Genomic DNA, 21,931 nt, shown 5'->3' on the forward strand with positions numbered 1-21,931 from the left:
TTCGTGCCGGTATACCTCCTGGTTTTCTCCTGGTTGCGGTCGTCAGGTGCCGGGGTTTCGGGCCGGTATACCTCCTGGTTCTCTCCTGGTCGCGGTCGTCAGGTGCCGGGGTTTCGGGCCGGTATACCTCCTGGTTCTCTCCTGGTTGCGGTCGTCAGGTGCCGGGGTTTCGGGCCGGTATACCTCCTGGTTCTCTCCTGGTCGCGGTCGTCAGGTGCTGGGGTTTCGGGCCGGTATTTGTCCTGTCCTCTCCTTGTCGCGGTCTTCTGGTGCCGGGGTTTCGGGCCGGTATACCTCCTGGTCGCGGGTGTTTCGGTGAATCGTGTTTCCGGTTTTCCCGTACACTCGCAGTATGTGGTTTGTGTGTTGCTTGTTTCCCGTCTTGTATCTCTCATGTTGTTTTTCTGTCTTGTTTCGCGCAGTGCATCGCTTCCTCCCGGGTTTCTGGAGCCAGCAGCACAGCATCCAAGGTCCCGGAGCTTGAGCAGACCCCCAGGACAGTGAAGGACCCCCCTCCTCCGCCTCCCTCCCAGGATTCCTGCTCGGACGTGGAGCGTGCAGATCCAGGCACTGCAAGTAGGTGGCGCCATGTGCATGGCAGTGTGCGAGCGGCTGGTGAGGCCTGTAATGTGATAGGTTGTGAGATGTCTTGTAAGACGCGGCGCTCTGTGGGGGATTCCTGAATTTCCGCGACGTGTCTCAGTAGGATGCGGTTATGCTGCGCTGGTTCCGGGTCTATTCTGTGTTCAGCAGATCCGATCTCTGCAGCTCCCTCCGGGATCACAGCCGGTTAACCCCTTCTGTCCCAGATTCCTGGCTGATGTATATACAGCTGTATATTCAGTCTTCGCTCGTACACCCGTATACACATAGTCGAGTGATCAGAGATTGGATTCTTCACTGTAAGAGCGGTCACACTGAGGGTTCTCTTCTGTAAGAGCGGTCACACTGCGGGTTCTCTTCTGTAAGAGCGGTCACACTGCGGGTTCTCTTCTGTAAGAGCGGTCACACTGCGGGTTCTCTTCTGTAAGAGCGGTCACACTGCGGGTTCTCTTCTGTCAGAGCGGTCACACTGCGGGTTCTCTTCTGTCAGAGCGGTCACACTGCGGGTTCTCTTCTGTCAGAGCGGTCACACTGCGGGTTCTCTTCTGTAAGAGCGGTCACACTGCGGGTTCTCTTCTGTAAGAGCGGTCACACTGCGGGTTCTCTTCTGTAAGAGCGGTCACACTGCGGGTTCTCTTCTGTAAGAGCGGTCACACTGCGGGTTCTCTTCTGTAAGAGCGGTCACACTGCGGGTTCTCTTCTGTAAGAGCGGTCACACTGCGGGTTCTCTTCTGTCAGAGCGGTCACACTGCGGGTTCTCTTCTGTCAGAGCGGTCACACTGCGGGTTCTCTTCTGTCAGAGCGGTCACACTGCGGGTTCTCTTCTGTAAGAGCGGTCACACTGCGGGTTCTCTTCTGTAAGAGCGGTCACACTGCGGGTTCTCTTCTGTAAGAGCGGTCACACTGCGGGTTCTCTTCTGTAAGAGCGGTCACACTGCGGGTTCTCTTCTGTAAGAGCGGTCACACTGCGGGTTCTCTTCTGTAAGAGCGGTCACACTGCGGGTTCTCTTCTGTAAGAGCGGTCACACTGCGGGTTCTCTTCTGTAAGAGCGGTCACACTGCGGGTTCTCTTCTGTAAGAGCGGTCACACTGCGGGTTCTCTTCTGTAAGAGCGGTCACACTGCGGGTTCTCTTCTGTAAGAGCGGTCACACTGCGGGTTCTCTTCTGTAAGAGCGGTCACACTGCGGGTTCTCTTCTGTAAGAGCGGTCACACTGCGGGTTCTCTTCTGTAAGAGCGGTCACACTGCGGGTTCTCTTCTGTAAGAGCGGTCACACTGCGGGTTCTCTTCTGTAAGAGCGGTCACACTGCGGGTTCTCTTCTGTAAGAGCGGTCACACTGCGGGTTCTCTTCTGTAAGAGCGGTCACACTGCGGGTTCTCTTCTGTAAGAGCGGTCACACTGCGGGTTCTCTTCTGTAAGAGCGGTCACACTGCGGGTTCTCTTCTGTAAGAGCGGTCACACTGCGGGTTCTCTTCTGTAAGAGCGGTCACACTGCGGGGTTCTCTTCTGTAAGAGCGGTCACACTGCGGGTTCTCTTCTGTAAGAGCGGTCACACTGCGGGTTCTCTTCTGTAAGAGCGGTCACACTGCGGGTTCTCTTCTGTAAGAGCGGTCACACTGCGGGTTCTCTTCTGTAAGAGCGGTCACACTGCGGGTTCTCTTCTGTAAGAGCGGTCACACTGCGGGTTCTCTTCTGTAAGAGCGGTCACACTGCGGGTTCTCTTCTGTAAGAGCGGTCACACTGCGGGTTCTCTTCTGTAAGAGCGGTCACACTGCGGGTTCTCTTCTGTAAGAGCGGTCACACTGCGGGTTCTCTTCTGTAAGAGCGGTCACACTGCGGGTTCTCTTCTGTAAGAGCGGTCACACTGCGGGTTCTCTTCTGTAAGAGCGGTCACACTGCGGGTTCTCTTCTGTAAGAGCGGTCACACTGCGGGTTCTCTTCTGTAAGAGCGGTCACACTGCGGGTTCTCTTCTGTAAGAGCGGTCACACTGCGGGTTCTCTTCTGTAAGAGCGGTCACACTGCGGGTTCTTCTTCTGTAAGAGCGGTCACACTGCGGGTTCTCTTCTGTAAGAGCGGTCACACTGCGGGTTCTCCTCTTCTGTAAGAGCGGTCACACTGCGGGTTCTCTTCTGTAAGAGCGGTCACACTGTTGTCCCCTGTAGTGTGGAAGCGTCAGATTATGGGATGTATATATGGATCATTGGTCAGAGCCTGTAATCCATCTAATCCGTATTCCTGGCAGGTGGAGGGGGCTTTGTTGCAGCCTCCTGGCAGCAGGATGTCGCCCCGCGGGGGCGTGGTGCAGTATGGCGGCACTCGCTGCTGTAGGTGGAGGCAGGACTGGCTTCACCTGTTGTTTCGGAGCCCCGGGGCAGGACAGGTGTTGGTCACCCCTCCCCCGTCAGGTGCGCTCGCTCTGTGGCCGCCCGCCAGGTGCTGCTCCTGTGCTGCTGGGTGAGGAGAGCAGAAGCTTTTGTTACGGACGTCGCCCGTACTGCACCTTCTGCGCCGCGACTCCTCCATAATAATCTTCCCAGGAGACTGCGCATCGGAGAGCTGGGAGGCCTCTTAAAGGGCCGGTGTCTGTTTTATTTCTACAACAATCAGCATTATGAAGGTTGCTCACAGCTGAGGATTTGTTACTATGTATCCAGTCTGAACTATCCTCTGTGAGCCAATCACATCACTCCACTAGGTAGTCTGTTACTTTGTATCTGCACTGATACATCTGCGGTCCGGGCTGATATATTGCGGCGGTCCGGGCTGATATATTGCGGCGGTCCGGGCTGATATATTGCGGCGGTCCGGCTGATATATTGCGGCGGTCCGGGCTGATATATTGCGTGCGGTCCCGGCTGATATATTGCGGCGGTCCCGGCTGATATATTGCGGCGGTCCGGGCTGATATATTGCGGCGGTCCGGGCTGATATATTGCGGCGGGCCGGGCTGATATATTGCGGCGGTCCGGGCTGATATATTGCGGCGGTCCCGGCTGATATATTGCGGCGGTCCGGGCTGATATATTGCGGCGGTCCGGGCTGATATATTGCGGCGGTCCGGGCTGATATATTGCGGCGGTCCCGGCTGATATATTGCGGCGGTCCGGGCTGATATATTGCGGCGGTCCGGCTGATATATTGCGGCGGTCCGGCTGATATATTGCGGCGGTCCCGGCTGATATATTGCGGCGGTCCCGGCTGATATATTGCGGCGGTCCGGGCTGATATATTGCGGCGGTCCGGGCTGATATATTGCGGCGGTGGTCCCGGCTGATATATTGCGGCGGTCCGGGCTGATATATTGCGGCGGTCCGGGCTGATATATTGCAGGATGGGGTCGGCATCTGGTCTCGGGTGCAGGGGGAGATGGTCCGTGTGTGTTGTGGCACAGGCAGGAGGAGGTGGACTCTGAAAGTGTCGTCCCTTGTCATCCGCATCCTCACAAGCCACATATGGTGCAGCACAGCATGGATGACACGCCGTGTGGGCGAGTCGTGCTCCTCGAATGCCTCCTGCCCCTCCCCCCCCCCCCCCCCCCCCCCCCGTCCTCCTCGTCTCGCTCCCCGGCTTCCCCCCGCTGTCCTCCTCGTCTCTCTCCCCGCTGTCCTCCTTGTCTCGCTCCCCGGCTTCCCCCCCGCAGTCCTCCTCGTCTCGCTCCCCGGCTTCCCCCGCAGTCCTCCTCGCCTTGCTCCCCGGCTCCCCCGCTGTGTCGTCCTCGCTCCCCCCGGCTGTCCTCTTCGTCTCGCTCCCCGGCTTCCCCCCGCTGTCCTCCCTCGTCTCGCTCCCCGGCACGCCCCCCGCAGTCCTCCTTGCCCCGGCTCCCCCCCCTCAGTCCTCCTCGCACCCGGCTCCCCCCCCGCAGTCCTCCTTGCCCCGGCTCCCCCCCCGCAGTCCTCCTCGCCCCGGCTCCCCCCCGCAGTCCTCCTCGTCCTGGCTTCCCCCCGTCCTCGCTCCTCGGCTCCCCCCCGGCGTCCTCCTCGCTCGCTCCCCCGGCTCCCCCCGTCCTCGCTCCCCGGCTCCCCCCGTCCTCGCTCCCCGGCTCCCCCCGTCCTCGCTCCCCGGCTCCCCCGTCCTCGCTCCCCGGCTCCCCCGTCCTCGCTCCCCCCGGCTCCCCCCGGCTCCCCCCCGTCCTCTGCTCCCCGGCTCCCCCCGCCTCGCTCCCCGGCTCCCCCCGTCCTCGCTCCCCCCCGCAGTCCTCCTCGCCCCGGGCTCCCCCCCCGCAGTCCTCCTCGCCCCGGCTCCCCCCCGCAGTCCTCCTCGCCCCGGCTCCCCCCCCCCGCAGTCGTCCTCGCCCCGGCTCCCCCCCGCAGTCCTCCTCGCCCCGGCTCCCACCCGCAGTCCTCCTCGCCCCGGCTCCCCCCCGCAGTCCTCCGCTCCCCGGCTCCCCCCGTCCTCGCTCCCCGGCTCCCCCCCGTCCTGGCTCCCCGGCTCCCCGTCCTCGCTCCCGGCTCCCCGCAGGTCTCGTCGCTCCGGCTCCCCCCGTCTCGTCTCCCCTGTCCGCTCGGCTCCCCCTCTCGCTCCCGCTCCCCCTCCCCCTCCCCTCGCCCCGCTCCCCCCCGTCCTCGCTCCCCCGCTCCCCCCCCCCCCCCCCCCCCCCCCCCCCCCCCGCCGTCCTCGCCTCGCTCCCGCTCTTATCTCCTGCTCTGTAGAATTAGCTCCTTGTCACCTCTGCATCTGCTCGGTCTCCAGCTCCCTTCACGCTTCTGTCACCGGCTCCTTCCATCTTATTAATGTGCCATTTAATGTCTTACTCTGTCTCACTGCTCCATTAAGTTCTCCATTCATCTCCGTCTGCGCTGCACTACACTCCCCCCGCTGCTGCTCCTGCGTCTCCCTGTGGAGGGGGATGTAGTGCAGCACTCGCCATTATCACTGCTGCATCTGAGATCCTGATCTCTGCTCCCCTTCCACCGCCGCCCGCACCGCTATACATCCCCCCCTATCCATAACCCCCATCCTCCATCCAGCCCCCCATGTAACACCACCACCGCCATATTGGGGGAAGTTTCACACATCAGTCCTGGTACAAATGTAATTCTGCAGCTTCAGAGCTAAAATTATCGCTCCCTGCTGGTTCAGTGTCTGCACCATGAAGTGAGTGCAGCTCTGGAGTATAATACAGGAGGTAACTCAGGATCAGTAATGTAATGTATGTACACAGTGACTGCACCAGCAGAATAGTGAGTGCAGCTCTGGAGTATAATACAGGAGGGTAACTCAGGATCAGTAATGTAATGTATGTACACAGTGACTGCACCAGCAGAATAGTGAGTGCAGCTCTGGAGTATAATACAGGAGGTAACTCAGGATCAGTAATGTATGTACACAGTGACTGCACCAGCAGAATAGTGAGTGCAGCTCTGGAGTATAATACAGGAGGTAACTCAGGATCAGTAATGTAATGTATGTACACAGTGACTGCACCAGCAGAATAGTGAGTGCAGCTCTGGAGTATAATACAGGAGGTAACTCAGGATCAGTAATGTATGTACACAGTGACTGCACCAGCAGAATAGTGAGTGCAGCTCTGGAGTATAATACAGGAGGTAACTCAGGATCAGTAATGTAATGTATGTACACAGTGACTGCACCAGCAGAATAGTGAGCGCAGCTCTGGAGTATAATACAGGAGGTAACTCAGGATCAGTAATGTATGTACACAGTGACTGCACCAGCAGAATAGTGAGTGCAGCTCTGGAGTATAATACAGGAGGTAACTCGGGATCAGTAATGTATGTACACAGTGACTGCACCAGCAGAATAGTGAGTGCAGCTCTGGAGTATAATAGAGGATGTAACTCAGGATCAGTAATGTATTGTATGTACACAGTGACTGCACCAGCAGAATAGTGAGCGCAGCTCTGGAGGATAATACAGGAGGTAACTGAGGATCAGTAGTGTAATGTATGTACACAGTGACTGCACCAGCAGAATAGTGAGTGCAGCTCTGGAGGATAATACAGGAGGTAACTCAGGATCAGTAGTGTAATGTATGTACACAGTGACTGCACCAGCAGAATAGTGAGTGCAGCTCTGGAGTATAATACAGGAGGTAACTCAGGATCAGTAATGTATGTACACAGTGACTGCACCAGCAGAATAGTGAGTGCAGCTCTGGAGTATAATACAGGAGGTAACTCAGGATCAGTAATGTATGTACACAGTGACTGCACCAGCAGAATAGTGAGTGCAGCTCTGGAGTATAATAGAGGATGTAACTCAGGATCAGTAATGTAATGTATGTACACAGTGACTGCACCAGCAGAATAGTGAGCGCAGCTCTGGAGTATAATACAGGAGGTAACTCAGGATCAGTAATGTAATGTATGTACACAGTGACTGCACCAGCAGAATAGTGAGTGCAGCTCTGGAGTATAATACAGGAGGTAACTCAGGATCAGTAATGTATGTACACAGTGACTGCACCAGCAGAATAGTAAGTGCAGCTCTGGAGTATAATACAGGAGGTAACTCAGGATCAGTAATGTATGTACACAGTGACTGCACTAGCAGAATAGTGAGTGCAGCTCTGGAGTATAATACAGGAGGTAACTCAGGATCAGTAATGTAATGTATGTACACAGTGACTGCACCATGAAGTGAGTGCAGTTCTGGAGTATAATACAGAAGGTAACTCAGGATCAGTAATGTATGTACACAGTGACCGCACCAGCAGATTAGTGAGTGCAGCTCTGGAGTATAATACAGGAGGTAACTCAGGATCAGTAATGTAATGTATGTACACAGTGACTGCACCAGCAGAATAGTGAGTGCAGCTCTGGAGTATAATACAGGAGGTAACTCAGGATCAGTAATGTAATGTAATGTATGTACACAGTGACTGCACCAGCAGAATAGTGAGTGCAGCTCTGGAGTATAATACAGGAGGTAACTCAGGATCAGTAATGTAATGTATGTACACAGTGACTGCACCAGCAGAATAGTGAGAACAGCTCTGGAATATAATACAGGCGGTAACTCAGGATCAGTAATGTATGTACACAGTGACTGCACCATGAAGTGAGTGCAGTTCTGGAGTATAATACAGAAGGTAACTCAGGATCAGTAATGTATGTACACAGTGACCGCACCAGCAGATTAGTGAGTGCAGCTCTGGAGTATAATACAGGAGGTAACTCAGGATCAGTAATGTAATGTATGTACACAGTGACTGCACCAGCAGAATAGTGAGTGCAGCTCTGGAGTATAATACAGGAGGTAACTCAGGATCAGTAATGTAATGTAATGTATGTACACAGTGACTGCACCAGCAGAATAGTGAGTGCAGCTCTGGAGTATAATACAGGAGGTAACTCAGGATCAGTAATGTAATGTATGTACACAGTGACTGCACCAGCAGAATAGTGAGTGCAGCTCTGGAATATAATACAGGAGGTAACTCAGGATCAGTAATGTAATGTGTGTACGCAGTGACTGCACTAGCAGAATAGTGAGTGCAGCTCTGGAGTATAGTGCAGGATGTAATTGAGGGCGTGTTGTGCTGGGGTTGCAGCGGTGACCTCTTCACCCTGGTTGTGCAGGTTGCGGGTGGGGGATGTTGGGGTGTGGAGGTGTTTTGAGCTGATAGCCGGGATTAGCGGGGATATTGGCCGGTGCATCCATTCGTGAAGGCTTCTAACCCTTTTAATCCACTCTGGTCTCGGGAGCTTGTCGTGCAGAGCATTGAATCCCCGGCTCTGCAGTCGCTCGCTCCTCGTCGCTGGAGGGAAATGTCGCGGCTTCTGGGGAGATGTTTGTGTGTAAGTCATAGTCACACAAGTGTCTGGAAGAAAGGAGCGCAGCTCTTGTGTCCTCAGTCTGCAGCACGGCTGCTTCCTGCAGAGCTGACAGTCGGGGTCATCACATCTGGTGCAGTGTGCATTGGATTGTCAGCTCCTGGGCCAAGGCCTTGTACTAGGGGCGGGACACACCGCGCACCGGAGTCTCCCTCTGGCGGGAGAGAATCGGATTTTATGGTTTTATCTTCTTCCTACTTTTTATTTGTCAATACTTCCTTTTGTGTTTGCTTCTTCCTTCTTTCACTTTTCCGGTTTCTCCTGTTCTCCCTCCTTTTTCTTCTCTTCCTCATATATTTCTCTCTTTTCTTACGACCTTTTCTTCCCCTTTTTCTTCATCATCTTCCGCTCTTCTTATTTTTTCTTCTTACTTTTTCCTCTTACCTTTCTTACTGCTCTTCATTGTTTTTTTATATCTTCCTCCAGGTTTCGCCTCCTTGTTCTCTCCTCTTCCTTTTCTCCTTGTTCTCTTCTCTTCCTTTTCTCCTTGTTCTCTTCTCTTCCTCTCTTTTCGCCTCTTTCTCTTTTTCTCCTTTTCTCCTCCTCATTCGCTCCTCTTTCACTTCTTCTTCCTCTTTATTTACTCCTCCTTGTTCTCTCCTCTTTTTCTTCTTCCTCTTTCTCCTTTCTTTCTTTTCTCCTCCTTGTTTTCTCCTCATTCTCTTCTTCCTCTTCTTTCTTTTTTCCTCCTTGTTCTCTCATCTTCTTTCTTTTTCGCTTCCTCGTTCTCTTCTTTCTTTTCTCCTCCTTGTTCTCTCCTCTTCCTCATTCCTTTCACCTCCTCCTTCTCTCCTCTTTTTCTTCTTTCTCTTCTTATTCCTCTTTCTTTTCTCCTCCTTGTTCTCTCCTTCCTTTTTGCCTCTTTCTCCTCTTTCTTTTCTCTCCTCTTTCTTTTCTCTCCTCTTTCTTTTTCTCTCCTCTTTCTTTCTTTTCTCTCCTTTCTTTCTTTTCTCTCCTCTTTCTTTTCTCCTCCTTGTTCTTTTCTCTCCTCTTTCTTTTCTCTCCTCTTTCTTTTCTCCTCCTTGTTCTTTTCTCTCCTCTTTCTTTTTCTCTCCTCTTTCTTTTTCTCTCCTTTCTTTTTCTCTCCTCTTTCTTTGTTTTTCTCTCCTCTTTCTTTGTTTTTCTCTCCTCTTTCTTTGTTTTTCTCTCCTCTTTCTTTCTTTCTTTTCTCTCCTCTTTCTTTGTTTTTCTCTCCTCTTTCTTTGTTTTTCTCTCCTCTTTCTTTCTTTCTTTCTTTTCTCTCCTCTTTCTTTGTTTTTCTCTCCTCTTTCTTTCTTTTCTCTCCTCTTTCTTTGTTTTTCTCTCCTCTTTCTTTCTTTCTTTTCTCTCCTCTTTCTTTCTTTTCTCTCCTCTTTCTTTTTCCCTCCTCTTTCTTTTTCTCTCCTCTCTTTCTTTCTTTTTCTCTCCTCTCTTTCTTTCTTTTTCTCTCCTCTTTCTTTCTTTTTCTCTCCTCTCTTTCTTTCTTTTTCTCTCCTCTTTCTTTCTTTTTCTCTCCTCTTTCTTTCTTTTTCTCTCCACTTTCTTTCTTTTTCTCTCCTCTTTCTTTCTTTTTCTCTCCACTTTCTTTCTTTTTCTCTCCTCTTTCTTTGTTTTTCTCTCCTCTTTCTTTCTTTCTTTTCTCTCCTCTTTCTTTGTTTTTCTCTCCTCTTTCTTTCTTTTTCTCTCCTCTTTCTTTCTTTTTCTCTCCACTTTCTTTCTTTTTCTCTCCTCTTTCTTTGTTTTTCTCTCCTCTTTCTTTCTTTCTTTTCTCTCCTCTTTCTTTGTTTTTCTCTCCTCTTTCTTTGTTTTTCTCTCCTCTTTCTTTCTTTCTTTCTTTTCTCTCCTCTTTCTTTGTTTTTCTCTCCTCTTTCTTTCTTTTCTCTCCTCTTTCTTTGTTTTTCTCTCCTCTTTCTTTCTTTCTTTTCTCTCCTCTTTCTTTCTTTTCTCTCCTCTTTCTTTCTTTTCTCTCCTCTTTCTTTTTCCCTCCTCTTTCTTTTTCTCTCCTCTCTTTCTTTCTTTTTCTCTCCTCTCTTTCTTTCTTTTTCTCTCCTCTTTCTTTCTTTTTCTCTCCTCTCTTTCTTTCTTTTTCTCTCCTCTTTCTTTCTTTTTCTCTCCTCTTTCTTTCTTTTTCTCTCCACTTTCTTTCTTTTTCTCTCCTCTTTCTTTCTTTTTCTCTCCTCTTTCTTTCTTTTTCTCTCCTCTTTCTTTCTTTTTCTCTCCTCTTTCTTTCTTTTTCTCTCCTCTTTCTTTTTCTCTCCTCTTTCTTTTTCTCTCCTCTTTCTTTTTCTCTCCTCTTTCTTTTCTCCTTTCTTTTTTCTCCTCTCTCTTTTTCCTCTTTCTTTTCTCCTCCTTGTCCTCTTCCTCTTCCCCTCCTCGGTGATTTTCGCAGTGTTGACTCCTCATTGAGACTGACGGCTGCGGGGCACAGTGATTACATTGGAGACGGTGGCTTTGGCGGTGCGCCCGTCCTCCCGCTGTGCGTCTGATGGCGGTGTGAGAGAGGTGACGATATGACAGGCATTTCAGCAATGAGCTTATTGCTTTGTGGCACGCGGGGGCAGCAGCCGCGCTCGGGGTGGGCTTTACGTATCCCTGGGCATGGGGGGCATGTGGAGCGGGCACTGTGGCAGGATGCTCGCAGCCCGGTGACCACTTGGCGGTTTTCACATTGTGGGCATTAGCGTCTTCCTGGTACTTGCACAGACACATTAACCCTTGTGTTTTCTTGTATACATGTTAACCCTTCCATGCCGTGCTGTTTGGTACCCGCACGATGTGTTGGCACAGAGCAGCTGTGAATGTCGCTATAGTCGGCAGATGACAGCAAGCAGAGGTCTGAAGTTGTAGAATATGATTGGGCTTCAGTCACACAGGCTCAGGCTTGTGCCATGGCGGGTAATGACCTCCTCCATATGGCACCGGCCGCTGCTGTCATCACACAGAGAAGAGACGCGGAGAGAGGCTGAGGGGGCGCGGAGAGAGGCTGAGGGGGCGCAGAGAGAGGCTGAGGGGGCGCGGAGAGAGGCTGAGGGGGCGCGGAGAGAGGCTGAGGGGGCGCGGAGAGAGGCTGAGGGGGCGCGGAGAGAGGCTGAGGGGGCGCGGAGAGAGGCTGAGGGGGCGCGGAGAGAGGCTGAGGGGGCGCGGAGAGAGGCTGAGGGGGCGCGGAGAGAGGCTGAGGGGGCGCGGAGAGAGGCTGAGGGGGCGCGGAGAGAGGCTGAGGGGGGCGCGGAGAGAGGCTGAGGGGGGCGCGGAGAGAGGCTGAGGGGGCGCGGAGAGAGGCTGAGGGGGCGCGGAGAGAGGCTGAGGGGGCGCGGAGAGAGGCCGAGGGGGCGCGGAGAGAGGCCGAGGGGGCGCGGAGAGGGGCCGAGGGGGCGCGGAGAGGGGCCGAGGGGGCGCGGAGAGGGGCCGAGGGGGCGCTGAGAGGGGCCGAGGGGGGCGCGGAGAGGGGCCGAGGGGGCGCGGAGAGGGGCCGAGGGGGCGCGGAGAGAGGCCGAGGGGGCGCGGAGAGAGGCCGAGGGGGCGCGGAGAGAGGGGCCGCGGAGAGATGCCAGCCCCGAGATAGCGGGAGGGCGTGCAGCGGCGGTGGCATCCCCGATATAGCGGTCGTGCAGTGGTGCAGACTTCTTCTGCGGGTCCCGGGTGCTCTGCATGCACCAGGCTTTCTGGGGCTCCTGCACGGCGGGCGCGGTGTAATTGTCTCTGCTCCCGCTGTAGCGGCGGCGCTGTGTAATTGTCTCTGCTCCCGCTGTAGCGGCGGCGCTGTGTAATTGTCTCTGCTCCCGCTGTAGCGGCGGCGCTGTGTAATTGTCTCTGCTCCCGCTGTAGCGGCGGCGCTGTGTAATTGTCTCTGCTCCCGCTGTAGCGGCGGCGCGGTGTAATTGTCTCTGCTCCCGCTGTAGCGGCGGCGCGGTGTAATTGTCTCTGCTTCCGCTGTAGCGGCGGCGCGGTGTAATTGTCTCTGCTCCCGCTGTAGCGGCGGCGCTGTGTAATTGTCTCTGCTCCCGCTGTAGCGGCGGCGCTGTGTAATTGTCTCCGCTCCCGCTGTAGCGGCGGCGCGGTGTAATTGTCTCTGCTCCCGCTGTAGCGGCGGCGCTGTGTAATTGTCTCTGCTCCCGCTGTAGCGGCGGCGCGGTGTAATTGTCTCTGCTCCCGCTGTAGCGGCGGCGCGGTGTAATTGTCTCTGCTCCCGCTGTAGCGGCGGCGCGGTGTAATTGTCTCTGCTCCCGCTGTAGCTGCGGCGCGGTGTAATTGTCTCTGCTCCCGCTGTAGCGGCGGCGCTGTGTGATTGTCTCTGCTCCCGCTGTAGCGGCGGCGCGGTGTAATTGTCTCTGCTCCCGCTGTAGCGGCGGCGCTGTGTAATTGTCTCTGCTCCCGCTGTAGCGGCGGCGCTGTGTGATTGTCTCTGCTCCCGCTGTAGCGGCGGCGCTGTGTAATTGTCTCTGCTCCCGCTGTAGCGGCGGCGCGGTGTAATTGTCTCTGCTTCCGCTGTAGCGGCGGCGCGGTGTAATTGTCTCTGCTCCCGCTGTAGCGGCGGTGCGGTGTAATTGTCTCTGCTCCCGCTGTAGCGGCGGCGCTGTGTGATTGTCTCTGCTCCCGCTGTAGCGGCGGCGCGGTGTAATTGTCTCTGCTCCCGCTGTAGCGGCGGCGCGGTGTAATTGTCTCTGCTCCCGCTGTAGCGGCGGCGCTGTGTAATTGTCTCTGCTCCCGCTGTAGCGGCGGCGCGGTGTAATTGTCTCTGCTCCCGCTGTAGCGGCGGTGCGGTGTAATTGTCTCTGCTCCCGCTGTAGCGGCGGCGCTGTGTGATTGTCTCTGCTCCCGCTGTAGCGGCGGCGCTGTGTAATTGTCTCTGCTCCCGCTGTAGCGGCGGCGCGGTGTAATTGTCTCTGCTTCCGCTGTAGCGGCGGCGCGGTGTAATTGTCTCTGCTCCCGCTGTAGCGGCGGTGCGGTGTAATTGTCTCTGCTCCCGCTGTAGCGGCGGCGCTGTGTGAATTGTCTCTGCTCCCGCTGTAGCGGCGGCGCGGTGTAATTGTCTCTGCTCCCGCTGTAGCGGCGGCGCGGTGTAATTGTCTCTGCTCCCGCTGTAGCGGCGGCGCTGTGCACTCGTCTCGCGCCGCTGATTAATGCCTCTTGTTCTCGGTTCCCGGTGGGATTATGGATGGGGGGCTTTGCCAGATGATCGCTCTCCGGAGCGGCTCCGCCATTGGAGCTGAGACACAGCCTCGGTGCAAAGGGTTAAACGCTCCGCCGGGGTGCAGCAGGGAGATCAGGATTAATGAGCGCAGGGTGCTCCGCCAGCAGGGGGAATGCTGGGTAATCTGGACTTGTTAACCCTTTGTTACATCTAAGGTGCCAGGGTCAGGAGGGATTGTGCAGGAGGAGAATTGCTCGCGAGGCAATCGCTGAGTCCGTACAATGGTGCATAGCAATGCTCCGCAACCTGCGGCTCTGCAGCTGGGGTGACTGGCAGCAGGTGGCCGGCCCTGAGCTCGCTGCTGCCCCCTGCTGGCTCAGCGTCTGCACGTCGTCCTGGATGATTGGCAGGTGAGCGGTCCCCATCCCCCGCTGTGACCTGGCGGCCGTGATTAGGGGGATTTTGGGGGCTCAGGCGCAGGGTGTGAACGAGCCCCTATATTTGCCGTATAACTGCACCTCATTCCAGCAGATTTGTCGCGGGGGAATAAGTTTTCGGCTTTTTTCTAGAATTTACTTTTATTGGGGAAAACCGCAGCAGAGCGTGGACGGCGGGGCCTGAGGGTGCAGGCGTGAAGGGGTTAATGAGAAGCGTTTCGCCTCGCAGCCGTATGAGAGCAAGGCCGCTGCCTCTCACCTGCTCCCTCCGCGCAGCAGACGCACTCTTCATGGCGGAAGCCTTTGTTTGCTCGCGCACCGCAGCCCGGCGAGGCGGTTGGCTCTTGGCTGCGACCTCAGCAGGTGTTACTGAGAGGGATGAGCGAAACCTGAGTGCACCGGGGGGGGGGGACACTGCGGAGAGGGGTGGGGGGGGGACACTGCGGAGAGGGGTGGGGGGGGACACTGTCTGCAGAGGGAGGGGGCAAGAGATTGTGGGGGGGGACACTGAAGAGGGAGGGGGCGAGGGAGCGTGGGGGGACACTGCAGAGAGAGGGGGCGAGGGAGTGTGGGGGGACACTGCAGAGGGAGGGGACGAGAGCGTGGGGAGGCACTGTCTGCAGAGAGAGGGGGCGAGGGAGCGTGGGGGGGACACTGCAGAGGGAGGGGACGAGAGCGTGGGGAGGCACTGTCTGCAGAGAGAGGGGGCAAGAGTGTGGGGGGGGACACTGCAGAGGGAGGGGGCGAGAGAGCGTGGGGGGGGACACTGTCTGCAGAGAAAGGGGGCGAGAGAGTGTGGGGGGGACACTGTCTGCAGAGGGAGGGGGCGAGAGAGCGTGGGGGGGACACTGCAGAGAGAGGGGGCAAGAGAGTGTGGGGGGGACACTGCAGAGGGAGGGGGCGAGAGAGCGTGGGGGGGGACACTGCAGAGAGAGGGCAAGAGAGTGTGGGGGGGACTACAGAGGGAGGGGGCGAGAGAGCGTGGGGGGGGACACTGTCTGCAGAGAAAGGGGGCGAGAGAGCGTGGGGTGACACTGCAGAGAGAGGGGGCGAGGGAGCGTGGGGGGACACTGCAGAGGGAGGGGACGAGAGCGTGGGGAGGCACTGTCTGCAGAGAGAGGGGGCGAGGGAGCGTGGGGGGGACACTGCAGAGGGAGGGGACGAGAGCGTGGGGAGGCACTGTCTGCAGAGAGAGGGGGCAAGAGTGTGGGGGGGGACACTGCAGAGGGAGGGGGCGAGAGAGCGTGGGGGGGGACACTGTCTGCAGAGAAAGGGGGCGAGAGAGCGTGGGGTGACACTGCAGAGGGAGGGGGCGAGAGAGCGTGGGGGGACACTGCAGAGGGAGGGGGCGAGAGAGCGTGGGGGGACACTGCAGAGGGAGGGGGCGAGAGAGCGTGGGGGGGGACACTGTCTGCAGAGAAAGGGGGCGAGAGAGCGTGGGGTGACACTGCAGAGGGAGGGGGCGAGAGAGCGTGGGGTGACACTGCAGAGGGAGGGGGCGAGAGAGCGTGGGGGGACACTGCAGAGGGAGGGGGCGAGAGAGCGTGGGGGGACACTGCAGAGGGAGGGGGCGAGAGAGCGTGGGGGACACTGCAGAGGGAGGGGCGAGAGAGCGTGGGGGGGACACTGCAGAGGGAGGGGACGAGAGCGTGGGGAGGCACTGTCTGCAGAGAGAGGGGGCAAGAGTGTGGGGGGGGACACTGCAGAGGGAGGGGGCGAGAGAGCGTGGGGGGGGACACTGTCTGCAGAGAAAGGGGGCGAGAGAGCGTGGGGTGACACTGCAGAGGGAGGGGGCGAGAGAGCGTGGGGGGACACTGCAGAGGGAGGGGGCGAGAGAGCGTGGGGGACACTGCAGAGGGAGGGGGCGAGGGAGCATGGGGGGGACACTGCAGAGGGAGGGGGCGAGGGGGAGAGGGGGGACACTGTCTGCAAAGAGAGGGAACGAGAGCGTGGGGGAGAACATGGTCTGCACCAGGGGATGAGGTGGAGAGGGGGGACACTGTCTGCAGAGGGAGGGGGCGAGGGAGCGTGGGGGGGACACGGTCTGCACCAGGGGGAGGGAGGAACACTGTTTGCACCAGGGGGCAAGGGAGGGACACGGTCTGCAGAGAGGGGGGGCGACGCTGTCTACACCAGGGGCTCTGCTGGCGGAATAGGATTTATGGAGGATTTGGCGGATAAGTGCTGGTTACTGCATCAAATCCCCAACCCCTCGGGGTGACCGGTGACGGATTCCTCGAGACCAATCCCGTTACTGCTGTCACCGGAGAAACTGCTGGAAGGTGACGAGTCCCTGAAACACTGCAAAACCGCGTCCGGATGGGTAAATAGCATGGACCAATAGAGATGCACAGCGCGCTCTAGAGGTGCGGCCACCGTGAGTGCTGCACTGCCCCTATAACATGTAGCGCACACTGTATGCTGCACTGCCCCTATAACATGTAGCGCACACTGTATGCTGCACTGCCCCTATAACATGTAGCGCACACTGTATGCTGCACTGCCCCTATAACATGTAGCGCACACTGTATGCTGCACTGCCCCTATAACAAGTAGCACACACTGTATGCTGCACTGCCCCTATAACATGTAGCGCACACTGTATGCTGCACTGCCCCTATAACGTAGCGCACACTGTATGCTGCACTGCCCCTATAACATGTAGCGCACACTGTATGCTGCACTGCCCCTATAACATGTAGCACACACTGTATGCTGCACTGCCCCTTTGGTAACATGTAGCGCACACTGTATGCTGCACTGCCCCTATGGTAACATGTAGCGCACACTGTATGCTGCACTGCCCCTATAACATGTAGCGCACACTGTATGCTGCACTGCCCCTATGGTAACATGTAGCGCACACTGTATGCTGCACTGCCCCTATAACATGTAGCGCACACTGTATGCTGCACTGCCCTATAACGTAGCGCACACTGTATGCTGCACTGCCCCTATAACATGTAGTGCACACTGTATGCTGCACTGCCCCTATAACATGTAGCGCACACTGTATGCTGCACTGCCCCTTTGGTAACATGTAGCGCACACTGTATGCTGCACTGCCCCTATGGTACCATGTAGCGCACACTGTATGCAGCACTGCCCCTATGGTACCATGTAGCGCACACTGTATGCTGCACTGCCCCTATGGTACCATGTAGCGGTGTCGGGGCCGCTATCCTCATACACGTGGCCTCTTTCTCTGCGGCGTTTGCCACGTCCAGGTGTTTGGTGCCGTTTTTGTTGCCGGATCAGTGAAGGAGTTAACCTCCGCTCCTCGACATGTCGCTTCGCGTTTCCAGCCTGTCTGCCGTAAGATTCCAGACTCTGCCCTCACCTGAAGCTGCCACTCCTAACCACAGCAAAGAGCCCCCCGCCCCTCAAACAGCAGCCCGCAACCGCTCCAGGAGGGAGATGTACCAAGCTCCAGGCAGAGATGCAGAGAGGGACCCCGCAGGCAGACCCCCGAGGTGAGGACCCGGCTGCACGTCAGACAACGCATGACCAAATCCTGTGCTCAGCAGAATAGCGAGTGCAGCTCTGGAGTATAATACAGGAGGTAACTCAGGATCAGCAATGTAATGTATGTACACAGTGACTGCACCAGCAGAATAGTGAGTGCAGCTCTGAAGTATAATACAGGAGGTAACTCAGGATCAGTAATGTAATGTATGTACACAGTGACTGCACCAGCAGAATAGTGAGTGCAGCTCTGGAGTAAAATACAGGAGGTAACTCAGGATCAGTAATGTAAGGTATGTACACAGTGACTGCACCAGCAGAATAGTGAGTGCAGCTTTGGAGTATAATACAGGAGGTAACTAAGGATCAGTAATGTATGTACACAGTGACTGCACCAGCAGAATAGTGAGTGCAGCTCTGGAGTATAACACAGGAGGTAACTCAGGATCAGTAATGTAATGTATGTACACAGTGACTGCACCAGCAGAATAGTGAGTGCAGCTCTGGAGTATAATACAGGAGGTAACTCAGGATCAGTAATGTAATGTATGTACACAGTGACTGCAGCAGCAGAATAGTGAGTGCAGCTTTGGAGTATAATACAGGAGGTAACTGAGGATCAGTAATGTATGTACACAGTGACTGCACCAGCAGAATAGTGAGTGCAGCTCTGGAGTATAATACAGGAGGTAACTAAGGATCAGTAATGTATGTACACAGTGACTGCACCAGCAGAATAGTGAGTGCAGCTCTGGAGTATAACACAGGAGGTAACTCAGGATCAGTAATGTATGTACACAGTGACTGCACCAGCAGAATAGTGAGTGCAGCTCTGGAGTATAATAGAAGCGGTAACTCAAGATCACAGGATGTGCACACGTCCGACTCGCTCCCTTTTGTGTCCGGCTCGCTCCCTTTGCGTCCGGCTCGCTCCCTTTGCGTTCGGCTCGCTCCCTTTGCGTTCGGCTCGCTCCCTTTGCGTTCGGCTCGCTCCCTTTGCGTCCGGCTCGCTTCTTCCCCCCGGTCCGGCTCGCTCGCTCGCTCCCCCCCCTGTCTGGCTCGCTCGCTCCCCCCCCTGTCTGGCTCGCTCGCTCTCCCCCCCTGTCTGGCTTGCTCGCTCCCTCCCCTGTCTGGCTCGCTCGCTCCCTCCCCTGTCTGGCTCGCTCGCTCCCCCCCCTGTCTGGCTCGCTCGCTCCCCCCCTGTCTGGCTCGCTCGCTCCCCCCCCCTGTCTGGCTCGCTCGCTCCCCCCCTGTCTGGCTGGCTCTCTCTCCCCCCCTGTCTGGCTCGCTCCCCTGTCTGGCTCGCACGCTTGCTCCCCCCCACCCCTGTCTGGCTCGCTTGCTCCCCCCCACCCCTGTCTGGCTCGCTCGCTCCCTCCCCACCCCTGTCTGGCTCGCTCGCTCCCTCCCCCCCTGTCTGGCTTGCTCTCTCTCCCCCCCTGTCTGGCTCGCTCCCCTGTCTGGCTCGCTCGCTCCCCCCCCCCCCCCCCCCCGTCTGGCTCGCTCGCTCCCCCCCCCCCGTCTGGCTCGCTCGCCCTTTCCCCCCCCCCCCCTGTCTGGCTCGCTCTTTCCCCCCCCCGTCTGGCTCGCTCGCCCCCCCCCCTGTCTGGCTCGCTCGCTCCCCCCCTGTCTGGCTCGCTCGCTCCCCCCCCTGTCTGGCTCGCTCGCTCCCCCCCCTGTCTGGCTCGCTCGCTCCCCCCCCTGTCTGGCTCGCTCGCTCCCCCCCCTGTCTGGCTCGCTCGCTCCCCCCCCTGTCTGGCTCGCTCGCTCCCCCCCCTGTCTGGCTCGCTCGCTCCCCCCCGTCTGGCTCGCTCGCTCCCCCCCCCCTGTCTGGCTCGCTCGCTCCCCCCCCCTGTCTGGCTCGCTCGCTCCCCCCCCCCCCCTGTCTGGCTCGCTCGCTCCCCCCCAGTCTGTCTCGCTCGTCCTCCCCAGTCCGGCTTGCTTGCTCCTTGCTCCCCCCTCGGGTCCGGCTCGCTCGCCCCCGCCCCCCTCCCCCGGTCCGGCTGGCTCGTTGGCGCCCCCCCTCCCCGGTCCGGCTCGCTCGCTCCCCCCCCCCCTGTCTGGCTCGCTCGTCCTCCCCGGTCCGGCTCGCTCGCCCCCCCCCCCCCTCCCCGGACCGGCTTGCTCGCCCCCCCCCCTCCCCGGACCGTCTCGCTCGCCCTCCCCCCCTGCCCGGTCCGGCTCGCTCGCCCTCCCCCCCTGCCCGGTCCGGCTCGCTCGCCCTCCCCCCCTCCCCGGTCCGGCTCGCTCGCCCTCCCCCCCTCCCCGGTCCGGCTCGCTCGCCCTCCCCCCCTCCCCGGTCCGGCTCGCTCGCCCTCCCCCCCTGCCCGGTCCGGCTCGCTCGCCCTCCCCCCCTGCCCGGTCCGGCTCGCTCGCCCTCCCCCCTTCCCCGGTCCGGCTCGCTCGCCCTCCCCCCTTCCCCGGTCCGGCTCGCTCGCCCTATGAATTGGATGTGACTGACTCTTGCGCCTCCTCGTCATGTGACCTGTAATACGCAGTAATTGAATCCGCCGTTTCCGGGGCTCGTCTGCTCTTATTGAATCAGGCAGATCGGATCAGCGGTTCTGGCCGCGGCTCTGGCTTCGCTCAGCCGTAGTGACTGTGGCAGGCCTCGTTTGCTGCGCTGACGCGTTCCAGATGTGATGAGCCGTCCGCTGTGATGTGGGGGACGGCACGGATCAAGCGCCGGTAATTGAAGCCATGTTGTTTTTGTTCGCGGCGGTGTTGCACGTACAGCGGGAAGAGCCGCCATTAATCCTGGGCCGTAAGGACGTGACACCCCCTCCCCCCCTCGTCCTCTGACGTCCAGAGTTTCCTTCCACCGGTTTCCGGTTTTGTGAGAGCGGCGCAGATTCTCCTCCACAATCCGCCATCACTGGGGGGGGTCTTCTCCCCTCCCCCGTCACGTCCCCCGTCCCTTTAATGAGAGGTATAATTTGTGGGTCGTCCTCATTATCCGCTCGTCCCCGTCCTCCAGCACTTATAATTTGTGGGTCGTCCTCATTATCCGCTCGTCCCCGTCCTCCAGCACTTTTTATACCCGGAGGCCATCGCCGTCATCGGATATTATTCCCAAAACAGCGGAAAAGTGGAGAAGTAAATAAGGAGACCGATACATTGTAACGAGCCCTCAGCAGTGAGAAGCCGCATGATCTCGTGAGCGTTTCTGATCCGCCCTGGCAGGAGCACACAGAGGCCACAATCCTGATATCGGAGGCTGGAGAGGCCGTGCGACGGAGGCCGGATCCATTACCCCTCGTTATCTCTGCGCTGCCGGCCCCGGACACCGGTGTAATGTGATGGGGGTTACGGGAGAATCCGCCATTAATTGTGATGACTCCGGCAGCCGCAACAGCCCTCCCGCCATGAGACAGAGGCGGGCATTGTGCTCCGGAGCAGCGCTCAGCCCCGGGCACCGCTGTCACATCAGCGGATGCCACCTACCGGCCTCTGCTATTCCTCAACACAGGGGCTGCGATTGATGCAGCTACAGACCCCCGAGGGCAAAATTCACACACAACAATGCGGAGTGGGAAAATGTGCAGCGACGCACCACAAACACCGGATATATAAAGAACAACCCGGAGCCTACACCTACAGAAACATACATTACTGTGCTCCAGAGCTGCACTCACTATTCTGCTGTGCAGTCACTGTGTACATACATTACATTACTGATCCTGAGTTACCTCCTGTATTATACTCCAGAGCTGCACTCACTATTCTGCTGGTGCAGTCACTGTGTACACGCATTACTGATCCTGAGTTACCTCCTGTATTATACCCCAGAGCTGCACTCACTATTCTGCTGGTGCAGTCACTGTGTACATACATTACTGATCCTGAGTTACCTCCTGTATTATACTCCAGAGCTGCACTCACTATTCTGCTGGTGCAGTCACTGTGTACATACATTACTGATCCTGAGTTACCTCCTGTATTATACTCCAGAGCTGCACTCACTATTCTGCTGGTGCAGTCACTGTGTACATACATTACTGATCCTGAGTTACATCCTGTATTATCCTCCAGAGCTGCACTCACTATTCTGCTGGTGCAGTCACTGTGTACATACATTACATTACTGATCCTGAGTTACCTCCTATATTATACCCCAGAGCTGCACTCACTATTCTGCTGGTGCAGTCACTGTGTACATACATTACTGATCCTGAGTTACCATCCTGTATTATCCTCAGAGCTGCACTCACTATTCTGCTGGTGCAGTCACTGTGTACATACATTACATTACTGATCCGGAGTTACCTTCCTGTATTATACTCCAGAGCTGCACTCACTATTCTGCTGGTGCAGTCACTGTGTACATACATTACTGATCCCGAGTTACCTCCTGTATTATACTCCAGAGCTGCACTCACTATTCTGCTGGTGCAGTCACTGTGTACATACATTACTGATCCCGAGTTACCTCCTATACTTCAGCCTCTTTGCTCGCTCTGCGTCTCTCCTCCTCTTTTGCTCGCTTTGCGTCTCTCCTCCTCTCCCGCTCGCTCTGCG

The 21,931-nt window shown here is 57.0% G+C and overlaps 1 protein-coding gene across 3 annotated transcripts in view; it reads left to right on the forward strand.

The window, feature by feature from the left end:
• Nucleotides 1-422: 422 nt before the first annotated feature.
• Nucleotides 423-21,931, forward strand: part of GSE1 (Gse1 coiled-coil protein) — a 226,928-nt gene continuing 205,419 nt past the window's right edge. For 2 of the 3 annotated variants that reach the window (XM_075326235.1, XM_075326238.1), the window contains exon 1: nucleotides 423-576. Coding sequence is in view for 1 of the 3 variants with exons in the window: in XM_075326237.1 (XP_075182352.1) it covers nucleotides 17,388-17,421 (34 nt within the window). In the remaining 2 variants the exon portion in view is untranslated. Of the gene's footprint in view, nucleotides 577-17,341; nucleotides 17,422-21,931 lie in introns of those variants that run through there. The other variant, XM_075326237.1, reaches the window with a different exon arrangement.

This window comes from Anomaloglossus baeobatrachus, chromosome 10 (assembly GCF_048569485.1).
Source record: "Anomaloglossus baeobatrachus isolate aAnoBae1 chromosome 10, aAnoBae1.hap1, whole genome shotgun sequence".
Lineage (NCBI taxonomy): Eukaryota > Metazoa > Chordata > Amphibia > Anura > Aromobatidae > Anomaloglossus > Anomaloglossus baeobatrachus.